The sequence below is a fragment of the Anolis sagrei genome, chromosome 4 (genome assembly GCF_037176765.1).
Source record: "Anolis sagrei isolate rAnoSag1 chromosome 4, rAnoSag1.mat, whole genome shotgun sequence".
NCBI classification, from domain to species: Eukaryota; Metazoa; Chordata; class Lepidosauria; order Squamata; family Dactyloidae; genus Anolis; species Anolis sagrei.
This window is the reverse complement of record NC_090024.1, coordinates 206,664,277-206,682,054: the sequence shown is the minus strand read 5'-3', so window position 1 is coordinate 206,682,054 and position 17,778 is coordinate 206,664,277. Positions and strand designations below refer to the sequence as shown.

Genomic DNA, 17,778 nt, shown 5'->3' with positions numbered 1-17,778 from the left:
CGGATGAGCTCCCTCTATCAACTCCAGCTCCTCATGCGAGGACATGAGAGAAGCCTCCCACAAGGATGAAAAAAAATCAAATTATCTGGGCATCCCCTGGCCAACGTTCTTGCATACGGCCAATTCTCTCACACCAGAAGCGACTTGCAGTTTCTCAGGTCGTTCCTGACACGACAAAAAAACAAAGCAACAAAAAACCATATCAGTACCAGCATAAATTATTATTTTAGGGCAACATATCAGGGCAGTCACCAGTCTTTAGTTTATCAGGAAGGCTTTAATCAAAACATCTAACGTATTTGTTAAACTTAATAGTAACATGAATTAAGAGTACTATTATAATATAAAAAAGACCATTCTAAATAGAAATTTTAATTCAGTTTGCATTAATGTGATTTTTGAACTTGCATCTTCTTTTCAAGCTGGATAATCCTGGGGCCAATATTCTTGCTCAAAGCTACACACATATCATCGTTTACTTTCAATCGATTCCTGGACTTGTTTTTGATTACAGCAAAGCAGAAAACCCTTGTCCACATAAATAAGTTGTGGAGTAGAGCATAAGATAGCACAAGGCGATTCCTCAGATTTTAGTATAAAAATTGCTTTTTTACACCAAAACTCCTCAAGAGAATCAAATTCAAACACGTCCTTCCAATTTCTATCATTTTGAAATTCAATTAGCAATTCCTGGATTTCTTCTGCAACCTCTCCAATTTCATTCAATTTAAATAAGACAAAATTTATATGAATATTGAGGACTCAAAGTGAGTAAAACAACTGGAGTCATCAAATCATTAAACAGCAAAATAGAATCACTAACACAGCTGAGCAAAATAAAAGAATGTGTGTGGCATGAGTGTGTGACACATGATGTCAATGGCTTGCTTTCCCTCTGGCCTCCCGTAAAATCAATGCAGTTCAATAACAGATCTGATGAGGCAGAGAAGGCTAAAGACGTTGTAAAATTACAGTTCCCAGAATTTGATTACGTGGAGCCATGGCAGTTAAAGGGATGGTAAACTACACTAATTTTACAGTGTAGATTCACTCTAGGACCTCAGAATGTGTTCCAAGACCCACTGTGGATACCTGGAACTACAGATAATAATGAACCCTATATTTTGGTTACATTTGGATTAGAAGCATACTATAGAACAGTACTGAAGGATTTAAAGAGGGTCACAAACATGAATGTTGTTTTTGTAGATAAGGTAGTCATAGTATACAAGGGATTTTTTTTACATTCCTGAGCATTTGTTATCATTCTCAGACTAACTTGTACTGTACCCAATTTTCCACTGACACAGAAAGAAGAAAAAGAGAGATACGTGTATTTGCAATTATCAAGTTCAATTATATCCTGTATACAATGAAACTGAAGACGCCAAGAAGTTGACAACAGAATATTCACTGGCTTTTCATGGCACACCAGTTCTGCCAGGTTTGTAGCAATATAAATGCTACAGGTCTCCCTTAGGAACAGCTTCAGAAGAACGGTGAAGACTGCCACCTTCTGTCGAGTTGTTCAATTAACTGGTGCCAATTTGTTCTTATGGGGCTAGGGGCTTGGAGGTGAAGCAGAGCTAACAAGCGTACCACATGCCACCAAAGTAGAACTTTTTGCATAACTTTTTTAAAAGCCAGGGTTCTGGGAAGAATTTGCTTTAAAACAGTGATTCTCAACCCAGGAAAGCTTTGAATTATGCTGGAATTAAACTCCACGCTGGCCAGCTCTTCTGGGATTTGAACCTCAACAGATCTAGCCCCCGACTCCAGTTGTTTTAGAACAAAATATTGTTTAATTAATCAATCCTAGACACCTTAGGCATGACAGAAGAGAAAGGTTGTAGGCTGAACTTGTTCGTTCTTATTAGTACTGGAACCAGAGTGTTCCAGGGTCTAGTGAAGCTACCATCCCCAGCATTTTATTTTATGACAGTTAGCATTGCAAGTGTGTCAAATGGCTCATTGCAAAACAGATAGCTTTTCATGCAAAGGGACCGACTGGGACCCACAAATCCCTCTTTATTTCCTCAGGAGCAGCCTGACTTCTGCCAGTATGGGTTCCCAGGCTACCCCCTGAGCCCACTCTGTCTGCATTTCCTCAAAAACTCCATAGTGGGAGGCCTCTGCCAGTACGGGTTCCCCTACCCTCTATGAGTTCCTCATGTGCCTGTATGTTATTAATAACTGTATGTACATATATGAAATATGAAGCAAGCTGACATCTTTGTGAACTCTGACCAGCATTCCAGAACCTGGGCACCTCAAGCTGCCCCAGGTCTTCATCTTTGTTTAAATGGACTTTCAAGCACCTCATATTATGGACAATAGATCTGTAGCCCCAACCTCAAGCCTCGGAAGATCAGGTCACTTGAGAATTGGGAAACTTATGGAGATTTTTTTTGTCATGTCAGAAGCGACTTGAGAAACTGCAAGTCACTTCTAATGTGAGAGAATTGGCTGTCTGAAAGGACGTTGCCCAGGGGACGCCCTGATGTTTTGATGTCTTTACCATCCTTGTGGGAGGCTTCTCTCATGTCCCCGCATGGGGAGCTGGAGCTGATAGAGGGAGCTCATCCATGCTCTCCCCAGATCGGAACCTGCGACTTGTCAGTCTTCAGTCCTGCCGGCACAGGGCTTTAACCCAATGCGCCACCGGGAGCTCCACTTATGGAGATGCTAATAACTTCTCATAAAGGACATTTCCTCTCTGCGAGGAGAAGGGAATGTTGCAGCCTTCCTAAAACAATGACATTTCCGGGTTGTTGTAGGTTTTTCAGTTTGTATGGCCATGTTCTAGAAGCATTCTCTCCTGACGTTTCACCTGCATCTATGGCAAGCATCCTCACAACCTCTGAGGAGAGCAATGTCTAATCTCGATAAAATAGTGAATAGTAGAGACATCATACTGGCAATGAAGATCCGCATAATAAAAGCAACGGTATTCCCCATAGTCACCTACGGATGTGAGAGCTGGACCATAAGGAAGGCTGAGCAAAGGAAGCTTTTGAACTGTGGTGCTGGAGGAAAGTTCTGAGAGTGCCTTGGACCACGAGAAGATCCAGCCAGTCCATACTTCAGGAAATAAAGCCTGACTGCTCATTGGAGGGAAGGATAGTAGAGGCAAGGATGAAGTACTTTGGCCACATCATGAGAAGAAAGAAAAGCTTAGAGAAGACAATTGTGCTGGGGGAAATGGAAGGGAAAAGAAAGAAGGGCCAACCAAGGGAAAGATGGATGGATGGCATCCTTGAAGTGACTGGCTTGACTCTGAAGGAGCTGGGGGTGGTGACGGCCGACAGGGAGCTCTGGCGTGGGCTGGTCCATGAGGTCACAAAGAGTCGGAAGCAACTGAACAAATGAACAACAACAAGACATATTTACTATTGTAGGGGCAACAAAACCAGAATATTTCCCAAAAAGGCAGAAGCCCCCTTTCTAATAGGGAGGGAAAGGATGGACACCACGAAAGTTGATTCTTTTAAACTGCAAAAAAACTATTTATTGCGTGGCCATAGCAATAGCGACAAACAAGCATACAGGGATGCATCAAAGGGTTTGTCGCAACCCCCAATGGGGCTGCAGAGCATTTATAGTAAATGGAATATACATTTTCATTGGTTCCCAAAGACAAATCGTTTCATTGGTCTAAGTTAACTATACAGGGATCCTAACAATGGCACAACTATAACATAACTATAGTCCATTGTTCTCTGACCATGACTGTATCTTATCTGTTAGTCTGTTGCAAACATGGCTTCAGAGCGACTGGGAAACTTGGGGGTTCTATCTAGCCAACAGCTAGCTGGTTTTGTCCGGATATACTGTTATTCTTGAATAGTAACTTCTTCTTTGGAGCACTGATTTCTCAAACAATCGGCATTTTCTGTGAACATAGGCCTACTGCAGAAATAGGCCAATATGGCAGTAAATCATGACATATGGACAAAGGGAAAATATCTGAAAATTCCCTTTTTAAAACCACGTCCCCTCCACTACCAAGGATAAGATGGATAGATGGTATCCTTTAAGCGACTGGCTTGACTTTGAAGGAGCTGGGGGTGGCCATAGCCAACAGGGAGCTTTGGTAGTAGGAAGAAGCTGAATGAATAAATAACAAGATATATTTTGGGTAATGAAAAACACTTCTAAAGAACTGCTATTTTATGCACAGACATATTATCTGTTTCCTACAACAAAAGAGATTCCATCTGAACACGAGGAAGAACTTCCTGACTGTGAGAGACGTTCAGCAGTGGAACTCTCTGCTGTGAGTGTGGTGGAGGCTCCTTCTTTGGAAGCTTTTAAACAGAGTCTGGGTGGCCATCTGTCAGGGGTGCTTTGAATGCAATATTCCTGCTTCTTGGCAGGAGGTTGGACTGGATGGCCCATGAGGTCTCTTCCAACTCTTTGATTCTATGATTCCTAACAGATTGGAGACAACAGGTCCTAACAGGTCCTGTTCAGTCTAACAACTGAAGCCAATTGCCTTGGATAATTACATTTCGTTGTACGTATACCACTGGAAAAGATTAAACTCAAGCGGGTTTTTGGCTCTTCTCTACAAGGTTATGATCTCTAAAAGGTCATGCTTTTCAAAAAAATTTAAAAGTGGTGTCCAATTGCAATAATTCCACCCTTTGTCTCTATTTTAAAGCATGGCTTCCAAGATTGGTAGGTAGTTGAGACATCCTCAAGGTCCAGCCACCATTTATGTCATTCTGTCAGGCTGACTCAAATAACAGCATATATTGGAAGTCATAGTTTTAGAACAGAGACAAAATGTCCTTGTATAAATTGTAAAAGTTCTTAACTTGCTAATGAGAAGAAGAAGATATAGCAGGCATGGGCAAATTTGGGCCCTCCAGGTGTTTTGGACTGGTGGGAGTTGAAGTCCAAAACACCTGGAGGGCCCAAATTTGCCCATGCCTGAGATATATAATGGGGAGGGGGGAGACAATGATGATTGTGAATATGGACTCGGAAACTCACTCCTTCTTGTCACTCTAACCAGTATCAGTCTATATTCCAAGTTGACAACGTGGTAGAATGAACCGGAACTGACGTCATTCAGTTTCCAGGCGGCGGCTGGTTAGTTCGGCGGTAGGCCGCGTGTAAGGGGTTCCCTTCTCTTCCTTCCTGCTTTCCTCCTTCTTCGGTTCCTTCGTTGGCGGCAATGGCGGTGCGGGCCAGCTTCGAGAACAACAACGAGATCGGCTGCTTCGCCAAGCTCACCAACGCCTACTGCCTGGTGGCCGTCGGGGGCTCCGAGGGCTTCTACAGGTAACGGAGGGGCAGGAGCCTTAGGCCTTTCTAGGCCCCTCGGCGGCCTTTCCCTCTACAGTGGCGCCTCAGGCCTTCTTCTGGCTCGAAGCCTTCTGGCGGAGAGGAGAACGAGAGGCACTCCAACCTAATCACCAATGTTTATGCCTCAAGCCAGGTCTGGGCCAACTTGGGCCCGCCAGGTGTTTTGGACTTCAACTCCCACCATTCCTAACAGCCTCAGGCCCCTTCCTTTCCCCAATCAGCCGCTTAAGCGGCTGAGGGGGGAAAGGAAAGGGCCTGAGGCTGTTAGGAATGGTGGGAGTTGAAGTCCAAAACACCTGGTGGGCCCAAGTTTTCCTTTAGCCAAACCCTGTCAAATTAAAAACATTTGCTGGAAATAATTGTGTATCATTAGAGTAGTGAGCTCACTTTTGCGTGAGTCCATTATATCCGCTTTCAGGGGTCTCTTCCTCTTCTCCCTGAGAATACTAATGATTCTGTGGAGAGCTTTGTTGAAAGGAAAATTGATTTTTATTTCCTCATTCAGGCAGGCTTAACTGGCTCCCTGTTCTCTTGGTGTGGTTAAATCAGATTCGTAATTCAGCTCTAGAGACTTTTGGGCCTGGCCTCATTTCCTGTGGAAGGGCTTTTGTTGTTCATTCATTCAGTTGTTTCCAACTCTTCGTGATTTCATGGACCAGCCCACGCCAGAGCTCCCTGTTGGTCGTCACCACCCCAGCTCCTTCAAGGACAATCCAGTCACTTCAAGGATGCCATCCATCCATCTTGCCCTTGGTCGGCCCCTCTTCCTTTTTCCTTCCATTTTTCCCTGCATAATTGTCTTCTCTAAGGTTTCCTTTCTTCTCATGTACTTCATCTTTGCCTCTACTATTCTTCCCTCCAATGAGCAGTCAGGCTTTATTTCTTGAAGTATGGACTGGTTGGATCTTCTCGCTGTCAAGGCACTCTTAGAACTTTCCGTCAGCACTACAGTTCAAAAGCATCTATCTTCCTTTGCTCAGCCTTCCCTATGGTCCAGCTCTTACATCCATAGGTGACTATGGGGAATACCATTGCTTTAACTATGCGGATCTTTAGCTGAAGGAATGATGTATTTTTCTCTTCCTAGTGTGTTTTTATAATTCTATTTTGACTCTTTTTTGGACTTTTATACTACATAATATTCTACATATTCTATTTTGTGAGTTGTCTTGATGATACCCATTCATAGAAAAACAGTAGAAAACTGAATAAATAAATACGTTGCGTTAAAGAGCCTCTAATTGTGGCACATAGGCTGGACCTACACTGCCCTATAATCAAGTTTCAGAATGTGGAATAACTACATTGAACTGGATTATAGGGCAGTGTAAAGGTAAAGGTTTCCCCGTGACATTAAGTCTAGTTGTGTCTGATTCTGGGGGGTGTTGTTCATCTCCGTTTCTAAGCTGAAGAGCCGCTGTTGTCCGTAAACACCTCCAAGGTCATGTGGCTGGCATTACTGCGTGGAGCGCTATTACCTTCCCACTGGAGTGGTACCTCTTGATCTACTCACATTTGCATGTTTTCGAACAGCTAGGTTGGCAGAAGCTGAGGCTAACAACAGGAGCTCATCCTGTCAGTGAATTTGAACTGCCAATCTTCCGATCAGCAAGTGCTGAAGCTTGGCGGTTTAACCCGCTGCGACACCATGGTCGTTATAGGGCAGTGTAGACTGTTAGAATCCAGTTCAATGCAGTTAATTCACATTCTGAAACTGAATAATAGGACAATGTAGATCCAGCCTTAGAGAATTCTAACAGGTAGGAAAGGACTCTGCTGAATTGGACGGAATCTACTGCAAGCCCTCCCCAAGGCATCATATACATTGTCAAGATTTGCATGAGCCACTGGTGTCAAAGATTTAATTGAATATTAATGGATGCAGGAGGTGTTTTATGGCCTAGAAAATGTAGCATTCTTCCAGTAACAGAAAATCATGCATGGTCCATGGGCAATGTGTCCATGAGACCATGTATGTTTCTAGTCACATGTACATTTCCTAACCCTAGATGTAGGCCTGATGAACCTGGAGCAATAATACTTCATTGAAGAGCTAACCAAAAGAAACTCCCCTAAGCAGATATAGCAAGCGCCTGCTTCTTTCTTTGCCTCATCTCCCATAGTCCTGCCGGTCTCCCTTATCCAAATCCTTTGGACCAGAAGTTTTTTGGACTTCTTCAGGTTTTAGAATGCAGTTCTACCCCCATATCTGCAGGGGATGCGTTCCCAGACTCACATTAATATGTGCATTCAAGGATAAGAGCAAATCCTATTAAAATGAAGGACCTCTGGCCCAAGAATACCCTAGAATTGTGCTAGATGAAACATAAGTTGTTCATTAACTCTAGTATTAAACACTAGTTTAAAGGTCTTTTCAGTTCCCTGTGTGTTTTGAAGCTTTGAATGAACTAAACAGAAGAAATCAATCTTTCTACACTATCTGAACATGCTTGAGCAGTCAAAAGTTATGTAATCATGAAGAGTACATTAGGATTGAAAAGTGATCCCTGGAATGGTGGAGCCTGTTCCTGGAACGTCTATGAATCTTAATAGAAAATCTGACTCATACTTTGAGCTTGCAAAGACAAGTACCAATTTCTTCTTGTTTTCACTTAATTGCAGTTCACTGTTACTGGTTTGCTTTGCATCAAGCATGTAAGCAAGAAAATGTGCAGGACTTTAAGCCATGCTATATATCTGTTTATAAATTCCTCCTTAAAGTTCTCATATTGTGTCGTTACACTGAACTTACGGGATTGATTCAGCTCACTCATCAAGACAACAAGCAGCATAATATCAGGAGCATTTCCCAACTGCTGATTTGGGAATTATATAGACAAGTTGGTACCCTGTATATAGGAGTTTAGCACTACACGAATATAGGTCTAAATCAGGAAAGTAAGTAGCAAAATGCAGTCCAGATGTTATGGTCACTGGCATAAATTATTTTCAAATAAGGTTCTTTTAAAGCAAATTGTTTTGATTGCACTTACATTAATTGAAGGGTTTCTTTCTGAGTGGCATTTTTTTGCACTATAATAAAATAAAGTGTTTTTAAAAAAGCAACTAATGCTGATTTAACAATTAACAACTGCCAATAAACACAAAGTCAAACAGTTGTTGATCCAGTAAGAGAGTTGGAAAACTGTGATAATAACCATGAATAATCAGTTTAAGAAATCAGAATTGTTGTTTGTTTTTTTTAACTAATTTAAGCAAAGATTTAAACCAGCAAATCTGTGTTACTATCCCCCTTTCCTCAAAGGTGAAAGGGTGGGAAAACTGTTTGGAGTATTTTGAATTTCTTGATAATGGAGTCTCAACCTATAGTTAATCTCTACATGCATGTGAAAATGATCAAATCTCAGCTTTCTGTTACTTTTTACTACCATACCATAGAACAAAAGGTTGGGTGATACTAAATTATAGTGCTGATTATAGTGTTGACTATTTGATATACAAGATAGCCCTTTCAGACTTTATAGAGCAGTGGTTTTGGCCTACAACTCCCAGAAATCCCAGCCAGTTTATCAGCTGTTAGGATTTTTAGGAATTGAAGGCCAAAACATCTGGTGACCCGCATATTGAGAACCACTGTTACAGAGACTGTAGTCATGGACCACCTCCTGTATTACTTCTACTGCTACTATTGTCGTTGTTGTTATTATTATATTTCTACCCTGCTTTTTCTCTCCACAAAGGAGGCTCAAAGCGGCTGACATTAAAAGCATTTCAATGCAATTTGAAATCCATAAATATGCAAACATTAAAAAAGAATTAAACATCAACGATTTTTTAAAAAAGTTAAAAACATTTATTTAAAACATAGGACACATTTCTGATACTGAAAGAGCACTACCGATCTAAGTAGATTCTCCCAGATTAGTGATAAGAGAATGTGATATTTTGCTCCTTTAGGTGCTATAACAAAATATGCCATGATGTGTTAAACTGTCAATTGATACAAGCAGTTATATTGTTTTTGTTGCAACAAATTTGAAAGTTGCACATGTTCTTCTTTTGTAAACATTGTTTGCTTTCTTTTAGTGTATTTGAAGGAGAGCTTTCTGACACCATCCCTGTAGTCCATGCTTCTATTGCTGGATGTCGGATCATTGGCAGAATGTGTGTGGGTATGTTGCATTACTTGAATTATTTGGGCTCTTTGTCTAGTCTTTTATACTCTGACATTTTCTAATAAAACAGAGGAAAAAAGAAAACCATAATAGAAGCTTTAAGGATATGAGCCTATCATAGAGGTCTTCTTGAGGTAATTTGAATGACATGCTTAACACACTCCAGTTTCCTTATTTATTTATTTATTTATTTAGTTTATTTATTTATTTATAACTTGGGAATGGATTAGATAACATACTGTTTTTTAATTTAATGCCTCTGTCTCTAAATTTGTCAGGAAGATTTTTTGTATGAAGGTGGGTTCACTCTCTCTTTGCTATGTGACTTATTTACATTAGCTTCTCACATGTTCTGCACCTGTTTCCTTTGTAGGCATATGTACAGTATGGACCAAATTTCACAAAGGTGTCTGATGTGTTAATAACTTTTTGGAGGAAAAAATTGAAAAGATTTCACACATAATGTATTGTAATATAATGTAATTTTTTCTCCTATATGATGCCACAGTGTTTTAAATTTAAAACAAAAAATAAAGGAGTTATTAAGTATTGGAGCCCCTTTGTCACTTTTGGCCCATGCTGTATATATACTAAGATTCTGTTCAAATGTTGTGTAAATCCCTGTCAACATTCTTCTGTGAGATTTCCACAGAATTGCAATGCAGTTTAGCAGTGCCAGAGTGTACCCCATGGCCAATCCATATGCCGAAGTCAGTGGGTGTTCTTTTTCCTGGCCATTCAACCCTGCCAGATGATGCCCATGTCTCTCTGTTACTGCTTGGTTGTAAGGATTCACTTAAGCTTTGTCAAGCTGGATTGTACACTTGATGAGAGGTTTTGTTGCACATGGAAGTTACCTAGAGCCTACTTTTTGCAATAATTGAAGAATCACATGACTTGGTATAATAAGAGGTTATGCCAGCATTTTTCAACAGCATTCCAAGCATAGTCCATCACTTTTGACAGTGGTGTACCATATAGTTTATTTGGGGAAAGAGGCAATGATGGCATTTCAAGAACTTGTGCCAGATGTACCTTATTCCCTTCTAGCCTATGGTTCTTTTTTGTCCACTAATAGCTTTGTTTATGAAAGGGGGAAAATGAAGACTGAAATTCAGATCCTTTATTTCTCTTTATATCTTTTTTTCCCTGGTGCCAGGAGCGACTTGAAAAACTGCAAGTCACTTCTGGTGTGAGAGAATTGGCTGTCTTCAAGGACATTGCCCAGGGGGTGCCCAAATGTTTTACCATCCTGTGGGAGGCTTCTGTCATGTCCCCACATGAGATACTGGAGCCGACAGACAGGAGCTCATCCCACTCCCCCAGATTTGAACCACCGACCTTTTGGTCAGCAGTCCTGATGGCACAAGGATTAATCCATTGCACCACCGGGAGCTACATTCTTTATTTCTAAAACAGAGTGTTTGTTCTTTTTTATTTTTAGGGAATAGGCATGGATTGCTAGTTCCAAACAACACCACAGATCAGGAACTTCAGCACATTCGAAATTGCCTTCCAGACTCAGTGCGAATCCAGAGGATAGAAGAGCGCCTCAGTGCCTTGGGGAATGTCACTACTTGCAATGACTACGTAGCACTGGTTCATCCCGACATTGACAGAGTAAAGGAATTGTTTAATCAGAATTATTAAACTTTTTAAATTTTCTGCTTATTTTAGTTTCGTGACTCCAAGTCATTTCCAACTTACGGAAACTGTAAAGCTAACCCTATCCGGTGGTTTTCTTGGCAAGATTTATTCAGTTTAGAGGGAGTTTACCAACAGGATTCCAGCCATTTTGCCTTAACATCTTAACATTTTCGTTAATGCACTGCGAATTTTGTTTTTTAAAGTGAACATTTAATTTGGTCTAAATACTCTGAAGTCATCAAATTCTCAAAAATGAGAATGCCACCCTGAGTCCCCTCAGGGAGATAGGGCGGCCTTTAAATAAAGTATTATTATATGTAAATGTGTTATAGTTTTTCAGTTGATAATCACTCAAATCAGATGCCAGATTATTGATAAAAAGTTTGATGCTCTGGCAGTCCTATTTTTGATGTTCCCAATGTTGCTTTTCCAGGAAACAGAAGAGATTTTAGCAGATGTACTGAAAGTGGAAGTATTCAGACAGACTGTAGCTGAGCAGGTCCTAGTAGGAAGTTACTGTACTTTCAGCAACCAAGGAGGACTGGTGCACCCCAAAACGTCCATTGAAGATCAGGACGAGCTCTCCTCATTGTTGCAAGTCCCACTTGTGGTAATTATGTTTTTTTTCAGAGGCTAGAGTGGTTGATTTCATTATAACGTTCTGTGAAACACTTTGCAAGCTTGGTTTTTCAAGTGCTGTCAGCATCACCAGTTTGGGTGGATGGATAGACATCTTATTATGTCACCATCACCATACCTAGATTGGCATTCTGTTTGGGAAAAGCTTTCATATGTTTCCCTTATGCCTGCATATATCATTTTTCGGTCACTACAGAGCTTGGTATCCCTTTCTTCTTCCATAGTACCCAAAGTCTCCTCTGCCCAGATCGGCCATTACATATATGGTGAAGAGCAGGCAAGGTTACAAGAAGCCACTCATGGGCAGTGAGGGAGCACTCTGGCATTGAAATGATTGCTTATGCTGGAGGAGTGTACTGATGAAGCATTATGTTCCACCAGCTTGATGAAGAATCTTGGGCACAGTCTCCTTACCTAACCCCTTTCTGCTCAGGTGGAAAGCCTACTTCAGGGTTAAAGGAGAAGCAACAAACAGAATGAAACACAGTATATTTATACTTTGAGCATCCACATACTCATGGAACGTGCAGTATGCTTGAAATAGAAGCACTTGTTTGTGGAGGGATATTTGTTCCCCAAAAGCATGCACTTGTTTGCAAAGGCCCAGTGGTTTCCACAAAAGTAGTCTTTGCCATTAACAATTTGGGTCTGGATGCTGTGTCATATGAGACTATAAAGCTTCATAAATTAAATCAAATATGCCTCATAGCTCCTGAATCCTTAATTCTTGCCTGTTCAAATATATCCTGCCTTTCCAGTAAGACCTTTTTCAGGTAACTCATGACATAGATTCCAAACACTAAATGATCTGTTACTAATGGATTACTAAATTCTGGCCCATTATGTATCTAGCCTTTGTTGATGATAGTTTATATTTAAGCAGTATTCTTTTTATTTGGACTCGCCGATCGGTGTGAGAGGAAATCCCTTAACCATTTCATAGCAGTCCACATGCCTGCCCCCCCCCCCCTCTCTCTCTCCAGGCTGGGACTGTTAACCGTGGCAGCGAGGTGATTGCGGCTGGAATGGTGGTGAATGACTGGTGTGCCTTCTGCGGCCTAGACACAACCAGCACAGAGCTCTCTGTTATTGAGAGTGTCTTCAAACTCAACGAAACACAGCCAAGTGCCATTGCCACAACTATGAGAGATTCTTTGATTGACAGGTATTTTTATTATTTATATTTTGCCTTCTTCTGGCTTATGTCCTAGGTAAGTCAAATATTGATTTACTTTTAAAACAAGTCATTGTTTCCTTTTAAATTAGGTAAGTGCATTGAGGTGAGTGATAGGTCAAGTTGTTACTTTAATACAGCTTCCCTGTCATAAATGGCGGCTTGATAGAAAGATAACTTGTGTTATAATAGGGCTGCTTGTATCACCTCCAGAAGATCATCATTTTTATAGGTAGCATAAGTACTTCTTTCATCACTTGAAAAGGGGAATAGGTTTCAGAGTATTGTCCATTCCTTGTTCCCTTTTTTGTATACCAGTTACTGTTTTCTGTGACTTGATTATCAAGGCTAGGGTTTTTGACAGTTTTTAAACCCTTCAGTCATGCAATCTGCTATCAATACAAGGATTTTATATTTTGTTGGTGGCTTAGGGAGTGGTCATAGGAGAGTGAATGTATTGGAAAACTGTTTTTTTCCCATGTATTAATATGGCATGTCTGATTTCCTCATCAGCATAAGTATCCCAAGTGGTGTTGGTGCATAAGGAATGGCTGTCCTATCAATGTTGCGTCCAATTGCCTTTGATACTTTATAGGGCAGATATGAAAACAAACACAGCTTTCCTTTAGGTATTTTTGGATAACCTTCAATTTGTTTTGTTTTTTTTTGAATAGCTTAACATGATGATCTCCCTGGCCACCGTAGAAGCTCTGCAGTAATGAAAACGCCTAATCACGATCGCAACACTTTCCTGGAGTCAATGTTTTCTTTAAAACTCCTGCAGTCCCAGAACAGAAGGACTTATACCACAATCTGCTTCAGAACCATATTGTTATAAACCTCTTTTCGCAAATTTTGAATGAGAAAGCACTCATGTATTCATTGTTTTGTCTGTGTGTTCATTTGCTTTCATTCAATAAGGTAATCAAAACATGTTTATGGTTTGTAAGAATACGCACCATCACATTGTTCAAACTATCATCTTTTCCTGCTCGTGAGGGATTTCTTCGTTCCAGTGTGGAGCTGTTCAAAATACCTTCCACTTTCCCAGCAGGCCAGATTAATAGAGTTTGAAGTTTGAAAAAACCAATTGTAAAAAAAAAAAAGTCAACACATTTAGTACTTCTAGCTGCCAGTGCCATATATCTGTGTAGAAATGCACAAAACCTATGCTTAAAAAGAACATCCGCTAATCAGGGAAGAATCCTTTTCCTCAAGGAAATAGTAGGCCTGGGTAAGAGGCATTTTTGAGCTGTTAATTCCACACTGTTGACCTCTACCGACCTCTCTGCTGTGTGTGTTATAAACATCAAGAGAACTGTTGAGTACTTATTTCTGTTATTGCACAGGGCTTTAAAAACCTTAGGAACTAGATGTTTTATGGTGAGGAGATGTCAGTTAAGTGACTCAACACTTTAAGCTCTAATGTTAAAGCCAGAATAATGTTGTGAACATCAAATTAAGACTTCTGAATAGATGCCAAGAAAATTAATATTTAAAAATACTTAATATATTAAAGAATCTTATGCAGGCATTCCTTGAGTTACAAACATCCAACTTACAAATGACCCATAGTTAAGAACGGTGGTGAGACAACAGGAAGTAAAAGAAATCTACCCCTCCGATGGGAAATTCACTCCTGAAAGAGTTATCATGGGGAAAAGGTGTTCTCCACTGAAGCTTTATCATCTATCCTTGTTTCTACAAGCCAAAATGTTCAAAATCCAATTATCACAGGAAGTGAGGTGAAATCTTCTCAACGGGCACAGACAGCAAAACAAACTCAATAGGGTAGTAACCCTTCCCTATGCTAGCCAAAGCTAAAGCTAGAGTTACACTTTAAAATATACCTGTTCCAATGTACATACAAATTCAGCTTAAGAACAAACATACAGAACCGATCTTGTTCATAACTTGAGGACTGCCTGCACTTAGTTAATGTGTTCGTGTGCTTCTGAGATCCAATGTGATGTAGCGGTTTAGGTGCTGGACTACAATTGGGAGACCAGGACTCAAATCCCCGCTTGGCCATGGAAACCCACTATGTGACCGTGGGCAAGTCACATCATCTCAGCCTCAGATGAAGGCAAAAGCAAACTCACACAGAACAAATCTTCTCAAGAAAACCCAGTGGCAGGTTTGCCTTAGGATCACCATATGTGAGAAATGACTTGAGGGTGTATAATACAAAGTTTCTTACTATGGCTCTCTTTATGCAATGCTTTTGACACAAAAAATTATGGCTGTTGATAGTTGATTTCTCTCCCCTCCCAATTAAGTGTAAAAAATTATTGCACCCTGGTTATTTCCCACCAAAACAGTTTGTGTAGTGAGCACAATAATGACATGCTAAGAATGTCCCATAGGAAAAACAAAATTGTGTGAGGATTTTACTCTTCCAAGCTTTTGAAAGCTTTTGCAGTGTGCATTAAATTCTAGGTTCTATTAGGTTCTACTTGTATTGTTCATGTATATTCATAATAATAATGCAAATAACATGTTGACACCCTCACTAACTCTGACCTGAATACACAAAATCAATTCCTTATATGCACTGTAGGGCACCATGGCTAAAATTAATATGGACTATGTAAAAAAAAGGGGAGGGGGCAGTATGCATTGAATTTTTTCATGGGTTTCTTTTTCTTAAATTTAAACTATCTGGCATGAACCTAAAACCGTAGCACACCAAGCTTTATAATTCTGTTGAAAACTGAAATTGGAGCACTGGTAAACAAGGAAGGGAAAAGGTTTGCTTCTCAACTTGCTATTTCTCCTCTAATGCTCATATGTGGGACTTGGTTTAGTATTTTTGAATTCTTCAGCTTTAATATATCCGTTGATTATGTTCAGAAAATGCAGACCCCTCCTGGCTAGTTTTAAATCAATCCATCAAATGGAGCATGACCCTAAAACCAATATGGTATAACATACCCATATCCTTCTGGTCCTTGGTTTTCCTCAAGTGGACTCAGTTTCCCTATTCTCTTTGGAATAATTGGGATCAAATATTAATTAATACAACTCCTAGTTTGATCCTGGTACAAATGGTAAAAGATGGTGTAAGGTGTTGGTGTTGTCTGTATAATAGAACCATTTCCAGAAGCTTGAATGACACAAACACAGCTTGTCATGCATGACTATTTGACCATTTGCGTATGTAGACAGACTGTATAGATCTGAGCAGTACAGATGTTTCTATATGGCTTGTATGCAATTTTGGGCATGACCTAACCGCACAACTTCACATAAAACATTCCATTTTTTTTAGAGGTATAGTAACCATTTTGAACTGGTACTATTAAATTAAATAGTACACGCCAATATTTACATCCAATTCCTATAATTTCTGAGTGGCCTGCAGAATAACAGCAAACATGAAAATGTTCAAAAAGAGCAAAAATATGACAACTAGCCAACAAAATTGACAAAAGCCATTACCCTGGGAGATAAAAACTCTACAGTATAATACCATACTTGTCCACAAAGGAGCATTACTTTTGAGCTCCCAAACAGCTTATATCTGCATAAGGAGGAATAGGGTTGCAGCTTTCGTTTGTGTAGCCCAGGTTGGACAATTGTTGGGTAATAGAGGCCTAAAACCCCGAAAGACAAAACCCCTACTGCTATCATCTCTAAACCTTGAATCTTTTGACCCAAAGTGGCCACTGCAATCCTATAAGGCTTGTAAGGCAGTTTCACCAAATTTGTGCATCCCTTTGACATGTTGGTCCCAAGTGAGGCCTTCCTGACTTTTTACAACTGATTTATGTTAGAAAAAGTTATTTTCTGAGACTAAGCAAGGAATCTTCTGCCACAGAACTCTGGCCTATATTAGTCTAGGGCAGGGGTCCTCAAACCTGTTAATCCAAAAGCTGGTTCGTGGTCCTTCAGACTGTTGGGGGACCAGACTGTAGTTTGCCGAGGGGTGGGGTGGGACATGAACGAATGTGATATGCACACTGCACATAACTTATTTGTAGTTAAAAAAAACATGAAAGGACAACAATATTTAAAATGAAGAACAATTTTATTGTCAAAGGCTTTCATGGCTGGAATCACTGGTTTGTTGTAGGTTTTTCAGGCTGTATGGCCATGTTCTAGAAGCATTCTCTCCTGAAGTTTCACCTGCAACTGCATCCTCAGAGGTTGTGAAGAACAATTTTAATCAACAAATTTACCAGTATTTCAATGGGAAGTGTGGGCCTGCTTTTGGCTGATGAGATAGTCAAGTTAATTAGGATTGTTGTTGTGTGTCAAGTCATTTCAGACTTAGGCCACCCTAACTCTAAAGTTTAGGGTGGGGGTTAGGTAAATGACCTTAAAAAGCCACATCCAACCACGGCCATTAGTTTGGGGACCCCTGCTCTAGGAGGTGTTTGAATATATGGGCGCAGGGGTCTATACACATGGTCTTGTGGGGATGTATGCAGCCTGCATTCCATGAGTTCTCCACTCCAGTCAAGCTCTTGCCAAGTCCTGAGATAATCATTCTTAATCTTACATGGAAAGCCAAACTAGGCACTTTCTATTCAGGATTGCAACAAATATATTGCATCATTTAAAATGCAGTGCAGTTTCCCTCACCTTTTAGAGATAATATATTTGTATCACTATGGCTTACATTGCTCAATAAAAGATTGATACTTAAGGGAATAAATGCAGAAATTGTGACCTACCTACACCTTCACTTTCTTACAAGACAACCTCATGAGTAGGAAACTCCAATTGAATGGGGTGACCCGCAGCATGGAAATTGGCAGGAGCTGCACACTCATTGGGAACTGCTCATGGAAAGAGACTCCTTCCAAATTTGGGTCATTTTGTTTTCATCCTGTAGTGAACCAACACATTACTCAGGATCCTCCA

The 17,778-nt window shown here is 40.4% G+C and overlaps 1 protein-coding gene across 1 annotated transcript; it reads left to right on the top strand.

The window, feature by feature from the left end:
* The first annotated feature begins 5,064 nt into the window (after positions 1–5,064).
* Positions 5,065–13,791, top strand: EIF6 (eukaryotic translation initiation factor 6). Its single transcript, XM_060772430.2, has 6 exons — positions 5,065–5,289; positions 9,361–9,446; positions 10,894–11,069; positions 11,530–11,706; positions 12,719–12,900; positions 13,584–13,791. The coding sequence occupies exons 1-6, from the start codon at positions 5,183–5,185 to the stop codon at positions 13,591–13,593; spliced, it is 738 nt and encodes a 245-aa protein (XP_060628413.1). The 5' UTR covers positions 5,065–5,182; the 3' UTR covers positions 13,594–13,791.
* Positions 13,792–17,778: the final 3,987 nt, after the last annotated feature.